General features: G+C 58.6%; 1 protein-coding gene across 4 annotated transcripts; it reads left to right on the top strand.

Annotated features, from left to right (window-relative positions):
* The first annotated feature begins 47 nt into the window (after positions 1-47).
* On the top strand, positions 48-5988 carry Noc4l (nucleolar complex associated 4 homolog). 4 transcript variants are annotated; one of them, XM_076866277.2, is made up of 15 exons: positions 48-204; positions 361-481; positions 974-1080; positions 1648-1755; positions 2052-2144; positions 2240-2339; positions 2451-2485; positions 2952-3002; positions 3080-3191; positions 3424-3484; positions 3669-3779; positions 3906-4066; positions 4171-4253; positions 4536-4649; positions 4800-5988. In XM_076866277.2, exons 1-15 carry the CDS (start codon positions 73-75, stop codon positions 4917-4919), a joined length of 1509 nt encoding a protein of 502 aa, XP_076722392.1. In that variant the 5' UTR covers positions 48-72; the 3' UTR covers positions 4920-5988. The 4 variants fall into 4 exon arrangements, with proteins under 4 accessions (XP_076722392.1, XP_076722384.1, XP_076722377.1 ...); XM_076866269.2 differs by having other exon boundaries at positions 2225-2339; XM_076866262.2 differs by having other exon boundaries at positions 1995-2144.
* The last annotated feature ends 18118 nt before the right edge of the window (positions 5989-24106 follow it).

Here is a 24106-nt window from a genome sequence, read left to right as displayed (position 1 = left end):
ACGTCACGGGCGCGTCGGGTGTCATCACCAGCGCGCCGGCGCCGGCCCTGTTCCCCGCGCGGCCGGCAAAGCATGGAGATGGAAGGGGAGGCCGAGCGCGGGCGACCCTGCGATCCCCGCCGAGCGCTAGGCCGCCTGGTGCAGGCGGTGCTGTCCAGCCGCGGCGAGGCCAACGCCGTGTTCGACGTCCTGGCCGCACTGCAGGTGGCGGGCGCTGCGGGGCGGCGGAGGGCCGGGCCGGGCCGGGTTGGCGGAGGCCGGGCCGGGCCGGGTTGGCGGAGGCCGGGCCCCGGGCGGAGGGTCCGGGCGGCTGAGGGCCAGCGGCGCGGCTCACCCGGGCGCGGCCCACCTCCCCCGCAGTCCGAGGACCATGAGGAGGTCCTGGAAGCAGTCCGCGCGTGCAGCCGACTTTTTGGAGCTTTGCTGGAGCGGGGTGAGCTGTACGTGGGCCAGCTGCCCTCTGAGGACACGGTCATGGCAGGTGAGCGGCCAGGCCTCGACTCCAGCATGGATCGGAGGGAGGCCTCGTCACGTGGGATGAGACCCCCCAGCCTGTCACAGGGCGTGCACTTTTCGCGGAGGAGGCCCCCGGCCAGCTTGAGGATTCTCTTGGTGGTTGCTCGGGGAGAAAGATGCCCCTGGCGATGTCTGACTAGACGCGGCTAAGGAGTGACGTCCATACCCGGCTGTGTAGTTCGATGCCAGCCATCAGTTGCAATTGGGGCTGAGTCCCAGTATTTGGGGCAGCCATGTTTTGGGGCCAAGAGAGGGAAGAGAAAGTGCCATGCCCCTGGGATCCTGGTTGGGGCAGTGCTAGAGGTGACCTTCTTCCCCACTTTGCAGAAACCAGAGAATGGCTGGTCCTTGCTTGGGTCTAGGGGCCCTAGTGGCTGTTTTCACCAGTAGTGATAGAGGGCATGGGAGGGTGGGGCTATGCCAGGGCTGCAGTATGTCACCCTAACCCTCCCTGCAGGGTCCCAGGGAGCCATGCGCAAGTACAAGGTGTGGATGAGACACCGCTATTGCAGCTGCTGCAATCGCCTGGGGGAGCTCTTGGCCCACCCTGCCTTTCAGGTCAAGGTGAGGCTCTGTCTCGGGGTTTGCTTTCTCTGTCTGTTTCCTGCACTCCCAGCCTTCTAGGCTCTCCGTCCATAAAGCAGGGGTCCTGGGCTGTGGATGTGGAATTCTTTTTCCAGGCTGTCTCAATGAGGTTGCTTTCTAACCAGATGCAGTTCTGCTGTTCCTGTCCCCTCACATGTGCCTGTTTCATAGTGTCTGGCCCCAAGGGTGCTGAGTGTGTAGTTCTGGTTTTAGAACTGGGCCCTGCTCTGCATCTGGCCTCTTACTCTTGAGTTTCCGCTTAGGTTGTGAGGTTTACTGTGGCACACTTCTTACCAGATGCCAGGATGCGGACCTGGCCTGTGTGTGCCCCACCGGCCCAGACCTCGACAGGAACTCTGTACCTACTTATCTTAATGAAGTCATATCACCTGCCTTGTGGGTGGGTGTGGAGGTCCAGAACCATGGCTGGCAATGAGCAGAGCAAGATGAGGCGGGGTCACCTTTCCCTCGTACCTCCTGGCAGCCCTAGGCCTGGCTGTGAGGGGCTCAGGGGCTGGTGTAAGCTCTGCCTCCCATGCTTCCCAGGAGCTGGCCCTTGGGACACTTATGAAGTTTGTACAGCTGGAAGGAACACACCCCCTGGAGCAGCCCAAGTGGGATGGCCATTACCTGTTCCCCCGCACACTTTTCAGGGTAAGTAGCTGGTGGGTCCAGGGGCCCCCAGGAGTGGGCTACCTGAGCAGGTGGCTGTGGGATGGGAGGTGTGATATTCCTGCCTCATGCTACATTGTGGGGTTAGAGAGACTCCTGAGTGTCCCTTGGCTATGGAGAGGAGTTTGGTGTAGCATGGGGCTTGGTGAGGCTGAAGTATCCTGTCTGGTGGTACTGGGACTGGGTGGGGGCAGAGGCGTCACCCTGCCCGTTTCCCCCAGGCAGTGGTGAGAGGCCTGGTCTCACCTGCAGAGGACCACAGCCTGCTCCTCTCTCAGTTCCGGGAGTACCTGGAGTTTGACGACATTCGCTACCATACAATGCAGGCTGCCTCAGATGCCGTGGCTCAGGTCACCAACCAGCAGCCTGAGGTGAGTTGCTGGGTCTGGTTTGCCTGTGTCCTGGTGTCTCCTGGGGTTGGGGCAGGGAGGATGTGGTACCTGATGCTCAGGCCAGATCTCTGCAGCCGTCCGTCATCTTCTGGAACAATGCTTTTACTCTGCTGAGCGCCGTGAGCCTGCCTCGCCAGGAGCATGATCTCTCCAGCTTCTACGTGAAGCATGCAGGTGAGTGTCCAAGGCAGCAGGAGCACCAGGGCACAGACCCTGGTGGGAGGGCCAGCAGAGCAGGGCCTTTTGCCTGCGTACTGAATGGTCTGGGCCTTGTCCTTTTTGCAGAGCTGTCAGACAAGTGGAAGGTCACTCATTTGAGGGTAAGATATTTTGGTGGTGTGGACAGTCTTCCCTGATAGTACTTCCTGGCTATAGGCAGTGCCTGTGTGTGCTTCACACTGTTCCCTGAGCCATCTCCACCTGTCACCTTGTGGCTGGCTTTAACCCTCAAGTCTTTCTTTTCTTCACACTGTGAGGAACATGCTTATCTTTCTTGTGCTGAGATTTTCTCCCCAGCAGATATGAGCCCTGGTGCTACAAAACCCATTCTAGGGTTCTCAAGTTCAAGGACTTGGGAGGTTCCCAACCGAATGTGGGTGGGAAGAGGGCAGGGGGCTGGCTGCAGCCTGGGGTGCAGGCAAGAAGGCAGAGGGCTGGCTACAGGCTGGTGGGCAGGCAAGAGGGCAGAGGGCTGGCTACAGGCTGGGGGGCAGGCTGGAGGGCAGGGGATGGCTGCAGGCTGGGGGGCAGGTGGCAGGGTACGTGTGCAGCCTGGTCCCATTGCAGGAGCACAGGAGAGCATTCCAGGCTATGTGGCTCAGCTTCCTTAAGCACAAGGTAGGGCCTGGTGGGGTGGGGTGCCCTCATTGTGATGGGGGTGGGCTGGCTGCACCTGACCTGCATTGCTGCCCCAGCTGCCCCTCAGCCTCTACAAGAAGGTGCTCCTGGTGATGCATGACTCCATCCTCCCCCACCTGGCCCAGCCCACCCTCATGATCGACTTCCTCACCAGTGCCTGTGATGTGGGTGAGTGGCCCTGCTTAGCCGTGGGGTCTGAATTTGGGGTGTGCTGGTTGTGAAAGTCCAGTCACTCCTGGCTCATCCTTTCATGTGGCCTCAGGCAGTGGCCAGCAGTTGGGTAGCCTCTAGCTGTGCAGCTGCTGGGTTCCTGCTGCAAGCCAGGACAGTGGGGGTGGGCAGCTGCCTGGGAGCAGTACCCCCTAAATGGGTGAGAGGTTCACCTCTCTGTCTTTTGCAGGGGGTGCCATCAGCCTTTTGGCCTTGAATGGACTTTTTATCCTGATTCACAAGCACAATTTGTAAGTAGCAGTCTGGGGGATTAGACCTTCCCCTTGCTTTCAGGCTTGATATACCTCCTTGCTGACATGTCTCTCCTTGAGGGTCAGAATAGTGGAGGGAACCCCCAGGACCTGCCCAGGGATGGAGGGGCTGAAACCATGATTCCCTGGGGATCTAGCTCCTGTGTGGCCCTGTGTCCCCCAGGGAATACCCTGACTTCTACCGGAAGCTCTACGGCCTCCTGGACCCATCTGTCTTCCATGTCAAGTACCGAGCCCGCTTCTTCCACTTGGCTGACCTCTTCCTGTCGTCCTCGTGAGTGTCCAGAAGTACTGGCCTGGCCTCAGAGCAGCCTGACCCTACGTAGCTCTGGTGCTGCTGCCTGGGGCAGAGAGGGGCAGGTGGCTGGCCCTGGTGGCTCATGCCCCACTCCCTGTCCAGCCATCTCCCTGCGTACCTGGTGGCTGCTTTCGCCAAGCGCCTAGCCCGCCTGGCCCTGACGGCACCCCCAGAGGCCCTGCTCATGGTCCTGCCCTTCATCTGCAACCTGCTGCGCAGGCACCCTGCCTGCCGTGTGCTGGTGCACCGCCCGCAAAGCCCTGGTGAGTCAGGTTAGGGTGGCCTCGGGGATGTCAGGGAGGACCCTTTCCCGTGCCCACTGCCCCAGAGAGCCCAGACAGCCTCAAATCCTGGATCTCATTCCTAGAGATGGACAGTGATCCCTATGACCCTGAGGAGGATGACCCGGCCAAGAGCCGAGCCCTGGAGAGCTGCCTCTGGGAGCTGCAGGTGGGTGCCTGGGCCTTGGAGGACACTGTGTGGCCTTGTGCCCCGTCACCTGGGTTCCTTGGGGAGCCTGTTCCCTAAGACTGCTGCTCTGTCCCTGATGAGAGCTGCACTGTGACAGCCTTGGGTCCTCCCTTGCTCAGGGCTCTGCAGGCCTGAGTGCTCAACACTCCTACCCATGTGGGGCTGGCCCCACAAAGGCCCTGGATGGGGAGCACACATGTGGAGTGCGTGGCAGGGGTTGCTGAAGCTGTGGTGTCAGTGACAGCCATGTGCCCTTCCTAGACTCTCCAGCAGCACTACCACCCTGAAGTGTCCAGAGCCGCCAGCGTCATCAATCAGGTGCTGTCTGTCGCAGAGGTCAGCATTGCGCCCCTCCTGGAGCTCTCTGCCTTCGAGGTGAGAAGGGTTGTGGGACCCCCAAGCACGAGCCCTGCGCTGGTGTCTGTTCTTACAGGGCTTTGAGCAGGACCTGACGAAGCCAGAGTAGGAGTGGGGGGCCCAGGGACCTACCGAGCATGAGCCCAGGCCTATTTTCTGTCCTTACAGGTCTTTGAGCAGGACCTCAAGAGGAAGGGGCCCGAGCCAGTGCCCCTGGAATTCATCCCAGCTCAAGGCCTGCTGGGCCGGCAGGATGACCTCTGTGCCCAGTTCTTCACACTTAGCTGACCCTGGCTACCATCTGCTCCCATGCCAATAAATAATTTTGTAGGAGAGAGTATCTAGGCAGAGTGGGCCCTGACAGGTGGGAGGGGGCAGCCTGGTGAGGGTGCCGAGGGGCCTCCAGGCAGCCAGTAGTATGGGTGTGCTGTGTACACCCCACAGGGGGCAAGTGCCTGTACCTCCCACTGCATAAGACCAGGCAGGGCCAGCAGTTTCTTTGTGGCCTGGTGAGTCATGATGGGAGGATCACGTGTACATATCTGCAGTCAGTGTTCCTCTTCGCGCTCAGAGGATGCTGGGGTGTTCTGTTGTCTTTGTTTTTGTTTCTTGGTCCTGAGGATTGAATCCAGGGGTTCACTCTCACTGAGCCACATTCCCAGCCCTTTTTAATTTTTATTTTAAGACAGGGTCCCATTAAGTTGACCAGCTGGCCTTGAACTTGCCATCCCTCTTTCTCAGCCTCCCAAGTTGCTGGGATCATAGGCATGGCCACTGTATGCAGGTCAGAGGATGCTTTTTTCCTGGGAGCCACCGGCATTGCAGGGACACAGCAGAGTCCCAGGGGCATGTGTCTGCACCCCACTCCTCATCTGAGGCTAGCCTGTTCCTCCAGGTGGCTGGAAGTCAGCATTCTCATGTACCAAGACCCACTTACACCAGAGGAGTCTAGTTGTCCATTGAGGACAGCAGCCTCAGGTTTTCTCTTGAAGATCCAATTTTCGTGACAGGTGCCGTGGCACATGCCTATGATCCTCTGTAGCTCAGGAGACTGAGGCAGGAGGATCCAAGTTCAAGACAAGCCTCAGCAACTTACCAAGGCCCTAAGCAATTTAACAAGACCCTGTCTCAAAAAATAAAAAGGGGGGCTGGGGATGTGGCTCAAGCGGTAGAGCACTCGCCTGGTATGCTTGCGGCCCGGGTTCGATCCTCAGCACCACATACAAAGATGTTGTATCCGCCAAAAACTGAAAAATAAATATCAAAAGTTCTCTCTCTCTCTCTCTCTCTCTCTCTCTCTCTCTCTCTCTCACCTCTCTCTTTAAAAAATAAAATAAATAAAAAGGGCTGAGCTGTAGGTCAGTGGCAAAGTGTTTTGTTTTATATTGGGGGTTGAGCCCAGGAATGCTTCACCACTGAACCACATCCACAGCCCTCTTTTATATTTTGTTTTGAGACAGGGCCTCACTAAGTTGCTGAGGCTGGCTTTGAACTCATGATCCTGTTGCCTCAGACTCCCAAGCCCCTGGGATTGCAGGCACCCACCATTGACAGAGCTCTTGCCTAGCTTACGTAAGCAAAAGAGAAATCTAGTTGTGAAAGACGGGAGAAGCAGCAAGGCTGAGGTGTGGGCTCTGGCAGGGACTGGCCAGTGTAGGAGAGTGAAGCCCCCTGGCTGGGCCTTCCTCCTTCCCGGCTGCCCAGGCCCCCTGCACAGCCCCAAGGGCACAGGAGCTTCCCACACAACTTCCAATGGTTGCGATTCTCTACGGAGCTGCTTTGTGGGCAAGACTGGTCCAAGGGCTCTGAGGGTCCTGCAGCGACTTCAGGAAGCACCTGTGAGATGGAGGTGGCCCTCCCCCTATGTGACCTATCACTCTGAACCACACTTCACTTTGCAGTTCTGCCCTTGGCCTTGACACCATCTGCACCTGCTGTAACCCCTTCCCTCTGTTGCCCCATTATCCAGGCCTGTTCTAGACACCCTGCTCTGTCACAGCGCAGGTGCTGAGCACCTTTGGGTACTCTGCACCACCTGGTCAGAACTGTTCTCCACTCATGGATGGGTTGCCCCCTTGCCCTGGGGGCTTGTTTGTGGGACTGGCTACATGGGCCTCAGCAGCCTTGCAGCCAGAGGGCTGGCACTCTGAGCCCTCCTGAGACAGCTCCTGGGTCCTTGGCACACTGGCTGAGATACCAGTGAGACCAGTTAGAACTGAACTTTATAAATCATAGCCTCATGGGTGTCTACAGGTCCTCCCTGTGCATAGATTTACCTGGTCCTGTGCCCACTAGACCCTGCCTGCCAGCAGCATCTGGATGGAGTCACAGGGAACCCCTTGTCCTTATCCTCTGACTCGGTCTGCCCCTGCAGAAGGGGTGTACTGTGCCAACCTGAGCTGGCTGACCACTTGGGACAGCCTCTGCTGCTGTGCCCCAGGGTTTAACAAGGGCTGGGCCACCTGCCCCATGCCCTGGGGAGGTGATGCCCCACTGGTGCTACAGCCATTTCCCTCAGGGACAAGGCCATGCCACCGTGTCTGGAGGACTCCCTGCTGGGCTGTGAGGCTGGCCCAACAGGGCAAGAGTCAGAAGCACTCAGGTCAGCATGCCCAAACCAGCCCAGTGTTGGAGTGTGTCCCCAGAGGCACATCAGCACTGACCCACAGGACCTCAGGGTGTGATGTCCCTTGAGCAGGGCCTTGTAGAGCATTGAGTAGGGGTGAGGTCACAAGGGCTGCTCTGATGCCCCTATGCTGGAGGAACCTGGACAGGGACCCTGCCACCCCTGAGTCTCAGGCTCCTTCCTCTGAGACTGGGACCAGGGGCCGTCCTCAGGTCTGCAGAACCTGGCTAACACACTAAGTGATGGGTGGGGACCCTAGGACCACTCCATGGGTTCCCTTGGGAGCCACTGTGGCATCCAGGCTGCAGGGAAGGGGTTTTGATCAAGGCAAGGAATCACAGCTGCAGGCCAGCTGGACCCAGCGGCACTACCCACACCGGCTCCAGCTCCATGTGAAGCCTGACTTTGCTGGAGGGGAGGGGCAGCCTGGCTCTGCTGGGACCCCTGTGATGGTGCAGGGCTCGGGATAGAGGGGCTGTAGTGGGTGGGCCCTGGGCAGGTCACTGGACCCCTCTCCAGGAGCCAGGCAGGAGAAGTCAAATGAGTGGGGCTAGCCCTGGGCACCACGGCAGCGTGTGCTGAGCAGCAGCCCCAGTCCTAGACCCTCAGAGCTCCTGGGAGCCAGAAGAGTGGTGTGCAGGGGCTCCAATGGCAGGGTGGCTGAGGCAGGTCCTCGAGGCATGGGTTGGCCTGTGCCTGTGACATGGTCCCTGGCATCCCAGAGCTACAGGCCACCATGGCGCATCCAGGGCTTGTTTGGCTGCTGGGGTAGGTGGCGAGGCTGGGGCCCCTATGTGCAGAGCCTGTCATCCTGCCCCCACCCAGCCCCGTCCTCTGCAGATGGGGCTCTGTGCTGAGGAGGGAGTCGGGGCCATAGGGAGCCAGGGAGTGCAGATGACAAGAGCCTCGGCCTCTCACATGTGTAAGATAGGGTGCTGGGAAGCCTGGGGTGCTCCTGCCTCGCCCACAGCCCCCAGTCACCCCTGGGTCTGGCCACAGTAGCTTGGCTTGAGGGCCTTTGACCTTGTGTTTCCCAGGAGGCTGGCATGGTCTGTGGCTCTGGTGCTTCTGCCAGGCAGGAAAGACCCTGGAGACAGCAGGAGTAGGCCCCCCACCCTGCCACCTCTAGCACCTTCCGCCACCTAGGAGCTCCCTAGCAAGGGGACAAAACCTAGACTCTCTTCTGTAGAACAACTGCTTTCCCAAACCAAGTGTTAGCTCCAGTTCTATTTATCATTTTAGATTCCAGAAGCCACGTGAGCCCTGTAGAAATGCAGACATGGGCACAGCACATGGGAGCCTTGGTGCCCCATGCCCCTCCCCACAGACCCTTTCCCATGGAGGCAAGGACCAGGGGCCCATCTGTTGTAAACCAAGCACTTCACCTTCACTGCTGTCCCAGAGACCCCAGCAGGTTGCCGACCACACGGTGGCCTGATCTGGGTGCGGTGTTCTGTCCACAGGGCCTGGTCCTGGGCTGGCCCAGTGTCTCGCCTTTCCCCCCTTGGCCCAACACAGCAAGAGGGTGTTTGTTTTTTGGCCCAGGGTGCTCTACCACTGGGCCATGCCCCAGTCTATTTTATACTTTGTTTTGAGACAGGGTCTTACTAAGGTGCCCAGGCTGGGCTTGAACTTGCCGTTCTGCCTCAGCCTCCTGAGTCCCTGGGACCACTGAACCAATGATACCCAGCAGAATTTCTGTGGATTACAGATCATCCAGCCTCAAGTGTTCTGTAGTGCAGAAGCAGTCCCAGTATGTTGGAGGCACTGAAGTTTCTCATGCCATTGCCAGTTAGGCCAGTACTTACTGAGCACCAACTGCATGCCAGGGAGGGTCCCTCTCCTGGTCCCCCCTTGCACTCACAGGCAGATGACAGTGCTCAAGCATTTAGTGGGCATTTTGCAAATTAGTTTCAAAAGATGAGAGGCTGGGGCCATGTGTCTGCATGGAAGGCACTTCATGGTTGGCAGCACTCATCTCCCACGTGTCAGCAGGGCAGGCTGGAAGTGGGCAGCTCATCTGCCCCACCTGACAGGCACCACCGAGCAGGTAAGGGCTGAGGCTGCAGTACACATATGTGGCTGCTGCTGGCTGTCCACTGACACCTGTCCAGATGATGGATGGTTTCCAACAAACAGGGACTTGTGCTGTTCTGGGGACAGAGCTGGAGCAACCCAATGGGTGAATGGGCCTCTCAGAGGTCAGAAGGGACAGGGACAATTTCATAATGAATGAAGACACATGGACCCAGCAACCCAAGAGGGCAGAATGTTGGTTCCCCTGCACGACTGCCCCAGGCATGGCTTGAACCGAGGTGCTACAAAGGTGCCCAGGGCCTGAGGCCAGGAGGGAGTAAGCAGGGTCTTTGGGCATCTTTAGTGGACACTGGGCACCGTCCAGCCCCAGGTTTTGCACAAATACTTTCCTATGAGGAAAGGGGACAGTGGATGTTCTTTGAAGCCCATGCCGTCCTTGCTGCGTGACTTACCTCCCTGAAGGTGGCCACCTCTCTGGGTCACTGCCTTCTCATCACTGGCAGGTCGGAGATGGCCATATGAAGCCTGCATGGGGGTGGCCTGGATGCAGATGGGACTGCAGATGCCCTGCCAGTCTGCAGGTCTGAGCTGCTCCTGGGCACTCTGCACTGGGCCCTGCCCACGGGGTGGGGGACTGGACAGACGCAGACAACATTCTCTAGAGCTGGGTGGTGCAGTTGGCTTCTGCCACAGGGCCCTCAACTCAGCCTCCGTCCATCCCAGATGTGGTTTCCAGGCTAGGGTACATCCTGCCCTCTAGACACACCTGCTCCGTGGCCTCCTGCTCCCTGTCCTTGAACACCAGCTCTGGGAGAAACCAGAACCCTGCCCCACCCTCCCAGGACACCACCCCTGCGAGGATGGCCACATCCCCCCACACCCACCGCACTCCAGATACATTGGCAGGCTTTTAACAGGAGAGCAGTTTATCCTACAGTCCCAGAGGTCAGAGCTCAAGACCAAGGGGTCCGAGGCTCGACTGCCCTTCTCCCCTATGAGCAGACGCCGTTCCTCCCACAGTCTCTGGGGCCTCAGTCCCTTCTCTGCTGACTGTGGCCTCTCTGCCTCTGTTGTGAAGTTGGCAGTGGCTGGGTTCAGCCCCTGCTCCCCTCATCCCAACAACCCACCTGCAAAGCCTCTGCTCCCAGACAAGCCCAACTCGGGGGCACTGTTCACCCCAGTACCCTGTGTGATGCTGGAAGGGGGCCCTGCCCTGGCCCAGGCGGCTGTGCCCAGCATGGTCGTGCCCAGGGCCTCCCCAGGAACAAGGGCCACAGTGAGCAGGTCCCACCACAGGCATGGCAGGCCTGGCCCCAGGACCATGTAGGGCATGGAGTTAGTCTTGAGGGCAGTGTGTCCAGAGTCCAAGGGCCTTTCATTTCAGGTCAGGGGTTCAGTCCCCAGGTCATGGATAGCCAGTGGGGCTTTGTCCCCCATGTCAGGGCATCTACCCACCAGATCCCTGCAAGTGTGTTTTGTGGACTTAGAAGGGCTGCTGCCCCCTCTTCCAAGGTGCCCTCCTGCTGGCCTGGCTGTCAGGGTTCGGGGTCAGGGGCTTCTGATCATATGCAAGTGGCCCTGGAAGGGAAGATACAGGATGGGCAGTAACAGCAGGCCCTCAGCCCCTCCTCCTTCCCTCTGAGTCGGGACATTGTCCACAGGTGTGTTCAAGTTGGCACTGGGAGCCCGGCACGTGTTCCTGGACACAGCCTTGCCTGGGCCTGGCAGGCAGGCGACTGAGGGCACTAGAGGGCAGAGCGGGGGCGGTGGGAGTGCTGGCAGAGCCCATCCTCTGAGCTCAGTGCTTCAGGCCGCAGCCAAAGAAAATGAAGACACCAAGGCACTGGGTCCCCAGTGTTAGAGTTTATAAACAAGTCAGGATGGCACCTGGCAAATGTTAGAGTCTGTAAACAAGTCTGGATGGCACCTGGCATTTTGCAGAGGGAGTAGTTTGTGAAGTAATGCCAGCGAGCCATTAAGTGTGGAGATTTCTTATTGGTTGACTGCTGTATCTAGTTTATGTAAATTAAGATAAGCTGTGTGGAATGTATAAATACCGTTCCTGTCCTACAATAAATGGCTCCCATCCTGCTGTATCAATCTACACAAGTTGTTCGTCACCCCCCACCCCCCAGATATTTTGCCCAGCCAGCCGGACTGCGGCAGATGGTGGCCTGTTGTGGGGAGCCCTGGTACACTCGGGGGTAAGTGACGAAAAAAAGCTGCCCGTCCATAGATAGGACGGGAGCAATCTGCTCATCCCTAGGCAGATAGGGCGAGAGGAAAAATGGCCATTTTGAGAAAATGGAGAAGATTGATATAGTATGTTTGTGTCTTGTTTTGTCTCAGTGTATTGTATTGTCTTTGTGATGAAAATATGGATGGGGTGAGAAGTAAATTACTAAGGGAAGGAGGCACCCCAGTGGAACCAAGAATAGTTAGGGCAATGTGTTGATGGAAGCCCAGGAATTCTAGTCAGAAAGAAAAAGAAAGTTCAGACGAAGGATTATCAAGAAAAAAAGTTGCAGCAAAAGGCTATTACTGAATACTTTTTGTTACTGGAGGGTGCGTGAATCTGTGGCAGCTGCCACGTGCACAAGCGGTCATGGCGCAGCAAGGATTTTCCAAGTGGCAGTTGGCTCTTCCCCGCCCCCCTGCCAGGGGAGCGGCCGCCACTGCGAGAGCCCAAATCTAGACCTGACCCGGAGGCATAGTCTTGCTGGCTCTTTCTCCCTGTGCCCAGAAGCAGTTTGAGTCCGGGACTCTCCCCAGGGCCATCTGGGGCTGCCCAGGACGCTGCAGGCAGAAGACTGCCCGCATCCCTGAAGTTTGATAATTTCCAAGGCCAGTAACTATGATGATTCTCCCACATCTGGAGGCTCATGAGTAATGAGCTCCATTAAGGCCTATTTCAAATGTAAAAAACCTTGAGATAATGTACTAAATTGTTCAGAAGGTTGTTTTCTTAGTGGAATGCTACAGGATTTTCTTAGCCATCTGGAGTTCCTGCCTTCATCCCAGTGCCAGTGAAGACGAGGGTGGAAGAAATTCCAGTGTTGCTGAAAACCGGAGGAGACTTTGGCTGAGAACCGAACGAGACTTCAGATCAAGCTAGCTGCCCGCAGAACTTACCTGGACTGTGATTTACTTGGACTGTGAGTTAATCTATTGAGACACTGCTTTACCTGGACTGAGACAACAAACTGTAATCTACAACAAATTGTAACTCAGGATCTTTGCTAACGGTGTCATTGCTGGTAAAATTTCTCCAAGGGCTACTTGCATGGAGCCATCAATTGGCTTGGTATTGTGACATTTTGTATCCTCCCCTTCTGCTTGTAGCAGATTATTTATGGTGTTTGTGTAAAAACCACTATGGTAATTATTTAAATTAAACAAAAGGGGGAAATGTTAGAGTTTGTAAACAAGTCAGGATGGCGCCTGGCAAATGTTAGAGTCTGTAAACAAGTCTGGATGGCGCCTGGCATTTTGCAGAGGGAGTGGTTTGTGAAGTAATGCGAACGAGCCATTAAGTGTGGAGATTTCTTATTGGTTGACTGGACTGCTGTATCTAGTTTATGTAAATTAAGATAAGCTGTGTGGAATGTATAAATACCGTTCCTGTCCTACAATAAACAGCTCCTACTCCTGCTATATCAATCTACACAAGTTGTTCGTCACCCCTCCCCTCCCCGTTAGTTTGCTGCAGCCAGATTGCGGCACCCTAGAGGCAGCCTAGAGGGCCTCTCCCACCTGCAGCCCAAAGCGATGGGAACCCCAGGGTTGGGGGGGTGCTCTGCCAGGCACTGGGAACGGAGGTAGGGAGTGACCTACCCCATGACATCCTGGAAGTGCCTTGTGCCCCTGCCCCAGGGAGTCACCAGAGGCAGCACTTCCTCTGTCCATCACCCTGTGCCCACGCATGCCTGCTGCACTTGTCCTGTCCTGGGAAGCCCTCTACGAGGTGCCCTTAAAGGGGGGCATCGTGGTGTTGGCTTCCGGGGCACATGTGCTGAGATTGGAACCCCATGGAGGAGGCTGGCCTGGCCTGCGCAAGGAGGGCACGCCAACTCATGACACGTCCCATGATTAGTCAACCAGAGGTCAAGGGTTGCGTTTTCTCTCCTGTGTGGAAGCCGGAGAAGAGAAGGGGAAAGAAAGGTGTGGGTTTCATGGGAGTCAAAGGGGGCTCAGTAGAGGAGAGGCAGGTAGGGTGGGGGGATAGGAGGGACCCTGGTGCACCTGCGGCTGCCCCCTGCACAGGTGCCAGTTGTGACAGTGGCTCCCATCACTGTGGACACAGAGCATTGGTGAGATGTGAGAGAGGACCTTGTGCTGGCCCACCCATGTCCCCTGCCTGTCCCAGGCCAGGACCACACAGAACAGGGGACCTGGCTGAGGAGGATTGCAGGACCCACCTGCCTGACAGAATGACCAGGCGACAGCCAGGGGAAACACGGGGTGCTGGGCCTGCAACCTGTCTGCAACCTGACCTCCCCAGGTACCTCTGCAGTGCCTGACCCATCCCTGGGCCCATGGGCAGCATTTGCAAGGGGACCTGCCAAGTGCTCTCCTGGCTCTCCTCCTCTCGCCATCGCCATGGGATACCACAGCCAGGTGGCGGGGCCCTGAGGCTGAGCAGAGCAGCTGCTACAGACCACTAACTCTGGTCCAGCTCTGTCCGTGCCAGTCAGCCCCACTCAGGGCCAATAGGCAGAGCCCAGCTTGAGCTCAGGGCTGGACTCACTCCCTGGCTGTGTTCATGGTTTAAACCGCAGCTTCATGGTTTCATGGTTTAAACTCGCAGTGACCAACTGGCTGCCCCTGGGTTTGCACTGGCCTCTTGCCATCCTCTGGCAGGGACACTCCTTGGGAAGCAGACATTCTCTCCCATGCACTGTGGTGTCCTGCTCCCTGGACAGGGCTCTTGATCAGCACAGAGTGCTCAGTGAGCAGACCCTGAAATGTGGGGGACACACAGTCCTCCTCCTGCTCTGACTGCTGTTTGGAGATAATTGACCCTGGGTACCACTGCCACCTCATGAGGTACCCACACAAGGACACGTGTGTCCCTGCCAACAGTGTGGTCTGGCTTCCAGGGATCAGGGCAGCTGGGGTGCAGTCAGTCCCAGCTGGGTATAACTGACTCTGTGAGCAGTGACCTGTCCCTCTGCTGGAGCTTCCTACTCAACCCAGGACCCCGGGTCTCCTGCTGACCCTGCTTCTGGCTGCTAGCCACTGGGCAGGCACCTGTGCCCACCATCCCATTCTCTTCCTCCATGAGGATGTAGGACCCAGTCACAGCTGGACCCTCCTCTGCTGCCCCTGTACTCTGGGACCTGCTGGCCAGGGGTCATGGGATGTCTGGGTCTGCAGAGGACTCAGTCCTGCAGAGGCCAGCTGTGGAGAAGAGCCCGCCCACTACATCTGGACCTCACCACAGACCAGGGTGTGAGTACATCACGGGTGCACCACTCCTCAGGCCTGCTCCCGCGTGGCTGGTCTGGACTTCTCTTTGTCCACACCTGGGACACGTACACCCCTGCTCTTCATGAATCCCAGTCTTGGTGGATGAGCTTCCTTCCCATGACACCCCTTGCTCCACAGGGGCGCTGCCCACCTCCGAGATGGCCTGAGATCCCTTGTGCAGCCCCTCCTTCTCTGGGCTTTGGGCGGCTTGACCTGACCTCCAGCCTCAGTGCATCGCCTGAGGTTGGGTCCTTCCTGGGGTCTTCCCAGGCCCTCTGCTGGGGCTGCTGGCTGCTCCGGCATGAGGAGACACACACCCGAGGGGAACTCTGGGTGCTGCCAGAGGCCTGGGGTCGGGAGCTCTAGTGCTGCCCACTTGGCGAGCTCTGGGTGCCATGGGAGCTGTGTGTTTTAATCAAATGCAGCGACTGAGCTCGGAGGGAGACTCAATCGTGTGTTAGAAGAGGTCCCCTCTGCCACCCGGCCAATGGGGTTTCACTTACAGTTTAGTAATGGCCTGGCTTCCTCCTGGGCAGCAGGGGTGACAGCAGGTGGCTGGAGACTGGGGTCCTGCACCACCAGAGCCAAGGCCTGCTTCTCCCCCGACCCTGCACAGGTGGGGCTCCCCGCAGGTGTGGCCCCACACTTATGGTCTCGCTGTGGGACGGGACTTCTCGTAGTCCTGGCTAGGCCGAGGGCAAATGGAAATCCCACCAGACGCTGGCTCTGGGCAGTGGGTGCTGTTCACTTCCCTGGCGGACAGGACATCGTTTCTGGATCTTCCATTTGTCCTCTGTACCTCTGGGCTGCCACACCACATCCACTCTGGCCTAAAACTCTTGCCATGGCCGTCCACAGAAGGAAGCCCTCTGGCTCACAGGCTTCCTTTCTCAGCTGTCCCTGTGATCCCTATCTGTCCCCACCTACTCGGACCCTAGCCAGTCTAGCTCCAGCCCCAGTGCGCCCCCCCCCCGCCCCGGGCTGGGGGCTTCCTGACTGACTGGTGACTGGCAGCCGCACACACTCAGGTGCCTATAGGTTCCCTTTTCCCAGAAACCCCCAGCCTGAGCCTGGCGGTTGGGGTGTGCTGAGCCTGAGGGCCTGCAGAGATGGCACGGTGCACTGAGGAGACCCGGGTGCCCAGGTGCGATGGGAGGGGCCTGCAGGGAGATCCCCCAGAAGAAGACTGCTGTAGGCCAGGGGCGAGGGGCCAGAGGCATGTGGGGGAGGCCTGCAGCCTCCGTGGGCCCAACAGCACCTGCCGCTCATGTCCTTGTCCACGTGTGTTTTAAAACCTCTCCTGACTTCCAAAGGTCAATGTTGTGCAGAGCCAGGCACGGAGCCCTGACACGGTGTTTGTTCAGATGTAGCTGACGGGGAGCCGCCACCCCGTCTCAGAAGATGTTTTGTGCACAGCTCAGCCTGTGCCGGGCCAAGAGAAGCCAGGCGTGATGGCACTGTTTGGAGCAGAGAGCCACTACAGTGTGATCGAGTCCTGTCTAACTGGGCAAATGGCCCAGAGCTGGGCAGTGGGTGCTGGGTGCTGTGCTAATGCCTGGGTCTTGCAGAAGTGAGTGCTGGTCTCAGTGACTTTCAACTGTCCACAGTGGCTGTGCACCCTTCATCCCCACTAGGACCACACAGGGGCCCGACTCTGCACTTCACAGTGCTGGCCGTGAACTTATCCACCCAGCTGCCACCATCTACCACCATCGTCATCTGTCATCTGCCTGTCACTGCCACCCCCAGCTCATCCACCCGTCATCCATCATCCATCAACCAGTCACATCTTTGTGTCTCTACGTCATCTGTCTATGCATGTGTGCATGTGTCGCGTCTGTGTCTGTGCTGCAACTCTCCCCTGTGGACCCTCATGTCTGAGTGTCTGCCTGCATCCAGATGTGCCTCGCTGTCCCCTGCATGTGCACCGATGTCTACAGTGTGTCTGTACATATTCACCGATGCACGGTTGTGTCCGGAGCTGTGGGCCAGATAGACTGAGAGGAGAATGTCTGGTCTCGGATCTTCTCTCAGAGCAGCAGGAAGTTGAGCCCAGTGGGTCTGATTGTGGGAGGGGGGTTCTCAGGGCCTTAAGGCTCCATGGCCAAGTACCTGGGGTCAAGCTGGAGACTTCCAGATCCCCCAGGGATCATGCGGGGGCAGTGGGCAGAGAATGCTCTGGTGTGGTGTGGTTTTGCCCTGGGCTGACCTCGGGCTGTGGTGGTGTCCAGCTACACCTCTGGCAGACCTGGGGCCATGGTGGTGTCCAGCTACACCTTTCTGCTCTGTGTGGGATGTGAAGCCTCGGGCTATGCCTAACATGGGAAATAGGAAGAGTGATGGGTGTGGGCGGCTCTGTGGTGGACCAGCAGGCCTGGGCCTTGTCAGAGGCTGGCTAGAGTCTGAGTTTCAATAGCCTCCATATGGTGGCAACAGGGAGGGGAGTAGTCAGGAGCTGGCCACTGACCTTCAGGAAAGGCAGGCCGCCCTCCGTGGGCATCACAGGGTGGGCGCTGGCGCTGTCTGCCAAGAGTCTCCCACCTAAGCCACACTCCTTCCCAGTGCTGGCCTGGTGCCGCTCCTGAAGAGTCCCTGAGGCACAGGGTCACGGGATTGGCCAATGAGTCCTGACGTGGGCCTGCCAGGATACTGCCCAGGTGGCTATGGTGTGACCTCCAGTCTGTTGGGAAGACTGACTGCCCTGGCTAACCCCCACCTGCCCTAGTGGCTCTGGGCCATCAGGGGTGGGGTCTGGGCTTGCAGAGGACCATGTGGAGGACAGGCCACCCTCCCTGAGGTGATGCCCACCCTTCCCGTGTCTAAGGTACACCCAGGGCCATGGGCTCTGCCTGCCCTGGCCAGGTGGGGGCCTCTGGCTGACTGCTGTCCTCCCAGCCCAATGGGGAGCCCCCAGCCCAGCATGGTGGTCACTGAGCCCAGTGGACCCAAGCCCACTATGGGGAGCCCTGCCCTAGAGCGGTCTGCAGGTAAGCCCTCTTCCTCCCTCTGAGTGATGCCTGGGAACAAGTTCCACTGGGGCAGGACTCGAGGCCCACTGGTTCTGCGCGTGTCCTGGCTCTGATGACTCCCATTTATAAAGCACCTCGCTCTTGGCTTCCAGAGCTGTCCAAGCAGCTGTTCATGGGCCTTGGAGCTCCAGGGCTTCTTAATGATGCAGTGATTTCCTCCCACTCTTCGTCACCCTCCCTTAGGTCCCATGGGATTCCATAGTCCATGGTGGAGTGTCGCAGGGGTCACTTCCCAGACCGAGAGCTGACCAGAAAATACCTCAGTGATGGTGCCTATCCACGAGGGGTTCTGCCTGAGATCTGTGTGGATGCGGCCTCCTGCTCCAGGGGAGTGGGGCTGTCCCTGGATCTGGCCCTTGAGCCCACCTCATCCTGCCCAGGTGGTGGAGTCCCTCCATCTCTCTTGTACCTGATCAGTCCTTCCCATGCTGATGCAGCCGTGTTTGTCCCTGGGCAGGGAATGGGCTTGCGGGGCAGCTGTGGTTTTGCCCTGGGCAGGAAGGGGAGCCCCTGGGGACCCAGCAGGCACCTGGAGGGGCGGGAGACACCTCAGTGTGTCAGGAGGCAGGAGCCTGGGATCCTGGGCACACAGCAGGGTTCTGGTACCCCTCGGGCCTCAGCCGGGGCTGCTGGTGACCACCCGCGAGGCTTAGAGCCATCTACTTCAGTGGCACTGTGGGCACACGGCAGGATAGGCACGCACAGGCAGGGGTGCAGCCTCAGCCTCTGCCCTGGGGAGCAGGGTCAGGCTGCCCGACCACGGGGTGAATCCACTGTGGAGGTAGCGCTGCGATCCCCTGCCTCCCATGCTGTGGCACTACTGCTCCTCTGCGTCGTTTCCCCTCCCCCACTTGATAGTCCCCAGGCCATTGCTGTGCAGTTCCTCCCCAGGGGACCACCTGGCCCCTGTGGTGTCAGGCCCAGATGGTGGCAGGGGGGCCTGGGGGCCTCCAGGCATTGCCAGGTGCCAACGCTCTGGGGAGCAGGGAGGACATCAACTGGGAAGGGAGGGGTGGTCATTTACCAGCTGCCCTGGGCCCGTCTCAAGGAGGTTACTCCCAAGCCCCTTGTGCAGACTTCCTGGGATGGGGCAGGTCCAGAGAGGAGACCCCCCGGGACCTTCTGACCTGGGCTCGGGGCCCTGCAGGTGTGTGGCCTGGGGCAGCAGCCGCACCCAGGACTTAGGTTGTCACCATAGTGGGAAGAGTGGGATGGCCTCCTGGGCAGCGGCTCTGAGGGCAGAGCCCACGTGTCCCCTGGGCCCAGGCTGTTTTCCACTCCAGCCAGGAAGTGGCGCTCTGCCCGCGGAAGGCCGTGTCCCACCCTTTTCCCAGCCAGTGACTGCAATGTGTGTGGCCTGGACTTTGTGGTCCCACCCTGGGCTGCTCTGAGCTCTGTGAGCAGGGATCTGCTGGTGGTTGGTCTGCAGAAAGAACAAGCGGAGTGTGAACACCCCTCAGCCCCTGCCTGGCCTGACCAGGAGCTCCCGGGGCAGACCCAGCCTGTTGCGGAGGAGGAGACAGAGCCCAGAGAGGTCAGTGGCTGGCCCAGTTGCACACAGCAGGAGGGTCCGTGGGTGACCTCTGAGGCGCTCCCTTGGATGTGCACTGCTGGGGACTACCTGGGTGCAGGTCCACTGCCTCCTGCCTGGAGGGAGACTCTTCCATGTCTTATTGTTGGTGATGGCAAGACTGGTTACCTGGAAGTGACCTGTGGGCTTCTCCACCATAAAGGGGCCCCCCTTGGCACTGAGAAGCCACCTGTGGGCGATGCTGGAGGTCCTGCATGTCCTGTCCCCAGCGGCCTTCCTCACCAGCTCTGCACTGCAGGCCTGGACGGCCTGGGAGTCAGTGGGTGCAGAGCTGGGTTCTCTCACCTGACCTTCTCTTCTTGACCCAGGAATTCTGTGGGATTCAATGTGGCTGTCCTCTGCCCTTGTCCTTATGGGACAGCCCAGCTCAGCCTTGCCCCTGAGGAGCCCAGCACTCACTTCCGGGCTGTCCTGTGTTCGCAGGGTCACCCTGCTGCTGCAGTCTGGCTGGGCACAAAATCACGAGCCACTCACAGCCTTGTAGATTCAACCAGCAATTCTTTATTCCCAAACTCACACCGGCCCTCTCCAAACACGTTCTGGGGAAATCCACGTTCTCTGCCCAAATCCACCTCCTCTGCCTCTCAAAATACTCTGTGAATCCCGGGAGAGACTCAAGGGGAACTCAGGCAGCAGGATACGCCCTATTCCCAGCAGGAATAACCTTAAACCTGGAACCACCCTAAACCCGGATAGTCCTAAACCGGGAACGCCCTAAATCCGGATCCGCCCTGGTCCTTGAGCAAGGTCACCTTACATACAATGTCCCTGCAAAATGTCCTATTTCCACGAGTCCTTCCACTAAGCAACATGGGGTATGCTGGCAAGGAAATTGTCATACCTACTTGGCTAATGGCTCCCAGCACCCTGCCTGCCCTAGGGCGGAAGCAGGGCTCTAGGAAGCGGCTCACACATCAGGGCAGGGGGACGCGGGGACCAGTGAACAGGGGAGGAGAGGGTCACTGGCCTTTGCAGGCACCGTCCTCAATGCCCCTGGGCTATTTGGCGAGGCGTCCTCCAGGGTGACTCTCCTGGGCAGTCCCCACCTGGTGCCATGTCCCACCCACTGGAGCAGGTAGGTGGCCTGGGACTTCTCCTCTGAGCGTCTTGCTGCTCCCTAGGCCACAGGCAGCCTCTGGTCCCTCGGAGCCCCTGGGAGAGAACATGACCTCCTTTCCTGCTTGTGGAGGAGCCTCACACCTGGGCTCCAGCCTCCCGTCCCCCAAGCCAGCCTCGGCCCCTCAAGCTGTTCCTCTGACCTCTACCTCCACGAGGCCGCAAGTCACTCCCTGTCTGCCTCCGACCCTTCGGCCTTCGTGCACTACTCTTAAGGATAAATCCACGGTCCAGCAGGCTGTCCACACAGTGTCCCCCTTCCACACCTGCAGAGGCCCCCAGGGACAGTTCCCACCCAAAGCTCAGGTAGGCACTGGCCGCCTTTTCTCCCTCAGGGACCGACGCACACGTGGAGGTGGAGGACCCGGGCACTATCTGCCTGGCGCCTGGGGCGGGCAGACCTCCGCTCTTACTGTAAGTAAGGGCAACGGTTCCCAGAGCAACTGCAGCTTGTCTTCTGGAATTTACAGGAAATTAAATGAGCAGTTTCCAGAAGGGGCTGAGACTGTGAGGACTGGTGAGCAGGAGAGCACCCAGCACCCAGAGGCCCTGAGCAGCAGGTGGCAGGGTCTGTCCCTCCCCCACCAGAGGGCAGGAGCAGAGTCCAGGGCCTCACCTGAAACTGTGTGGCCTATTCCCGAGGCCTGAGGTCTTCCTGGCCTGCAATGGGCATGCTCTGGACCACAGGTGAGGAGGCGTCTCTTGGAGAGGCAGGAGGGCTACCCAGACCCCCTGCTGCCCAAGGGGGCCTCTTGAGTCCCTTCAGCAGAATGGAAACCCCTGGAATCCACTCCATTCACCCCTGATTTTAAAAATAATTGCCTCTCAGCCAGGTGTGGTGGTGCATGCCTGAGACCCAGCACTCAGGAGGCTGAGGCGGGAGGATCTCAAGTTCAAAGCCAGCCTCGGCAACTTAGTGAGACCCTGTCTCAAAATAAAAAATAAAAAGGGCTGGGGTGTGGCTCAGTGGTAGAGTGCCCCTCAGCTTCAATTCCCAGCACCCCAAAAAAGTTTCTTATTACAAAAGATATTCTTATTTTAGAATAACTATAGCAATTACGGTTATAATTAAAACACTATTTGAATGACAACATATGATATTATTCTGTGGTTATTAATCACAATGACAATCGACAATTATGGAAAAATGATAGACTAATTTTTTATCACCGATAGAGTAGAAGCAGAATCAAGAGGTAAAAATCTTAAAAGTCACTAGTGACCCAGAGCCACCGTGGCGCTCAGGCCTGTTTGTCCCAAGCCTTCTTTGTGGACGTGCCAACACAGGTTTTGTTGACTAAACACAGCTGTGCCTGGTGAACTTTCAAAATCAAAACCTGCCTTTCTGGAAGTGTGATCTGCATGCACTAAACCCTGGGTTGGAATCCTTCTCTGAGTGCAGCACGTGGCGATGATCTTGGACGGGCACCACAAGCTGCAGAAGTAGAACGAGAGGCCAGCATGCCCTGCTCCAGCTTCCCTGCACCACAGGGCACACAGCCTCTGCACCGGAAGCAGACCACACAGGGCCGGGCTGCCATCCTGGGCCTGCTGTGGCCCTCACCTGGGTGGGCACTCTCCCCGGCTCCCCCATGGCTTGATGCTGTGCTCTGTCCGGCAGCTCCTGCTGGGTGTGTCTGAGGGTCGCTATATCCATCCCAGGGGCCCAGTTTGGGGAAGAAAATCGGGCAAACAGAATTGCAGCCTCCAAAATGTGCCTTGAGGGTGGAGAGCTAGGGAGTTTCCAGGGAGCACCCACAGGGCAGCGGGCCCAGAGGGCTGTCTGTCCCTGCAGTCCTGCCTGGGTGCCCGGCTGCGGCTCCTGCTGAGTTCCAAGGTCTGCCAGGCCTTTGTATGTACTGGTGTCTCAGTGGCTGTGCACCCAGGAGCCAGCCTGCCCAGGGGTCGTGGTGGACTCTGCGGGGTGGGTGGCCCATTCAGGGGTGACCTGCCTGACCTGCCAAATGCTGGCAGCAGTGTGCTGGGAGCCAGCTCTGGACTTGACGCTCGTGGTGGCTCACAAGGCCCAGAGCCGGGAACTCCATCCCTCCGTTCACTCCAGAAGAGGGTAAAGTGCTCCCAGGTCAGAAGCTGCAGACAGCACGTGGTCAGTGGCCAGGGCAGTGGCAGCTCCCTGGCTTGAATCTCAGTCCCCCAATGTCCTCATGTGGATCGGGGAGAGGAATCTGACCTATCTGGGCCTCAGTTCCCTTATCTGTACACAGGGTTGGTGTGAGGGCGGCACTGTGGGCACAGCGCCCACCTGGAGCAGGAGGGTGACACAGGCCACGGCTGGAGGCTTGGAGGCTCCAGTGGGCAGGAGTGGGCTCCATGAAGTTGGGAGGTTGGGATCCCCCTGTGTGAAGCAGCAGGTCAATGTCCCAGCCAAGTGTCCCCAAGTCCCTGGGAGCCTGGCTCTCGGGTGGCAGCTGGGTTGTGCCCATTCCCACCTCCCTCCCCTACCAGCAAGTCTCTGCCCTCACCTCCTCGGAGTGCCATGGCCGTGGCACTGCAGGGACCTGGAGGACAGCTGGGGTGGACTGCTTCCTGGGCCTGGGTTGCTGGTGACCACTGGCTTTTCCTGCCTGCCAAGGGGGTCCCTGGGGCTGGACCCCAGGGCTGCTCCCACCTCAGGGCATTTCAGGCCTTGCCGGTTCCTCCCCTGCAGTGCTTCGGATTTGCCTCTTGAAGAAATTAATCTCTCTCCCTGGGAGCTTCCAAAACTCAGCAGCCCAGTGGCCCTGACAAGCCCAGTGGCCTGGGGAAGGGGCGCCAGCCAAGTGACCGAGCAGCTGTATACCTGGGAGTCAATCTGAGGTCCCAGTGTCTCTGGGTGGGAGGGTCTGTGTGCCTCCATGCCCGGGGCCTGGCTCCTGGAGTGACCTCCCCGTGGCTCCAGCCTCTGCATTAGCAGGTGTTGGTGCCTCACCCCAGGGCCCTTCGCAAGCCCAGGTAGGACCCAGGGTCAGGTGCCCCAAATGCCTCTCAACCTGCAAGACCCAGGCCTCTAGGCCTCCTCCTCATGGGGCCCAAGTTCCACAGCCTCCCCTGCCCAGACGAGACCATGATGCCTGTACACCAAGCAGGTTGTTTGCCTCTAGGCAGCAAGGGACAGTGCCCACAGCCCCACACTGCTGACCCCTGAAGGAAGCTGTGTTCCCCCAGTTACCAAGTCTGGGCTGTGGCTGCAGAACTTGCCTGCCCTGCATCCCTGGGTGTGGAGCTGCTGGATGGGGACATTACAGCTGGGCTTGTCACTAGATCATGGCTTGGTCTTAGTGCCACAGTCAGAGGGCACGTGGCATGTGGGGCAGGGTGCATGGGTTTCTTGGGTACGAGGGATGGAGTCCTGGGCCAGAGGCCGCATGCAGGGCTGGCAGTCACAGTGGCCTCGGGAATGCTGCTCCTCTATCCATAATCTGCAGTTGTGATAGTGCTTGGCTTCCCATCCAATATGGCCTCCTGTCCCTGCTCCTTGGGTCTAGGTAGACTGAGACTTGCTCTGGTCACTGGAGGTGGTGGACAGTAGCCACAGTTAGAGCACAGGCCTGAGGCAGCCTTGGCTGTCCCCCAAGGAAGCTCTGGGAGGGGGAGGCCAGCAGGGCCC

This window comes from Callospermophilus lateralis, chromosome 1 (assembly GCF_048772815.1).
Source record: "Callospermophilus lateralis isolate mCalLat2 chromosome 1, mCalLat2.hap1, whole genome shotgun sequence".
Classification (NCBI taxonomy): Eukaryota; Metazoa; Chordata; class Mammalia; order Rodentia; family Sciuridae; genus Callospermophilus; species Callospermophilus lateralis.
Note: the sequence above shows the minus strand (reverse complement) of the source record. Positions and strands in the feature narration are given on the sequence as shown.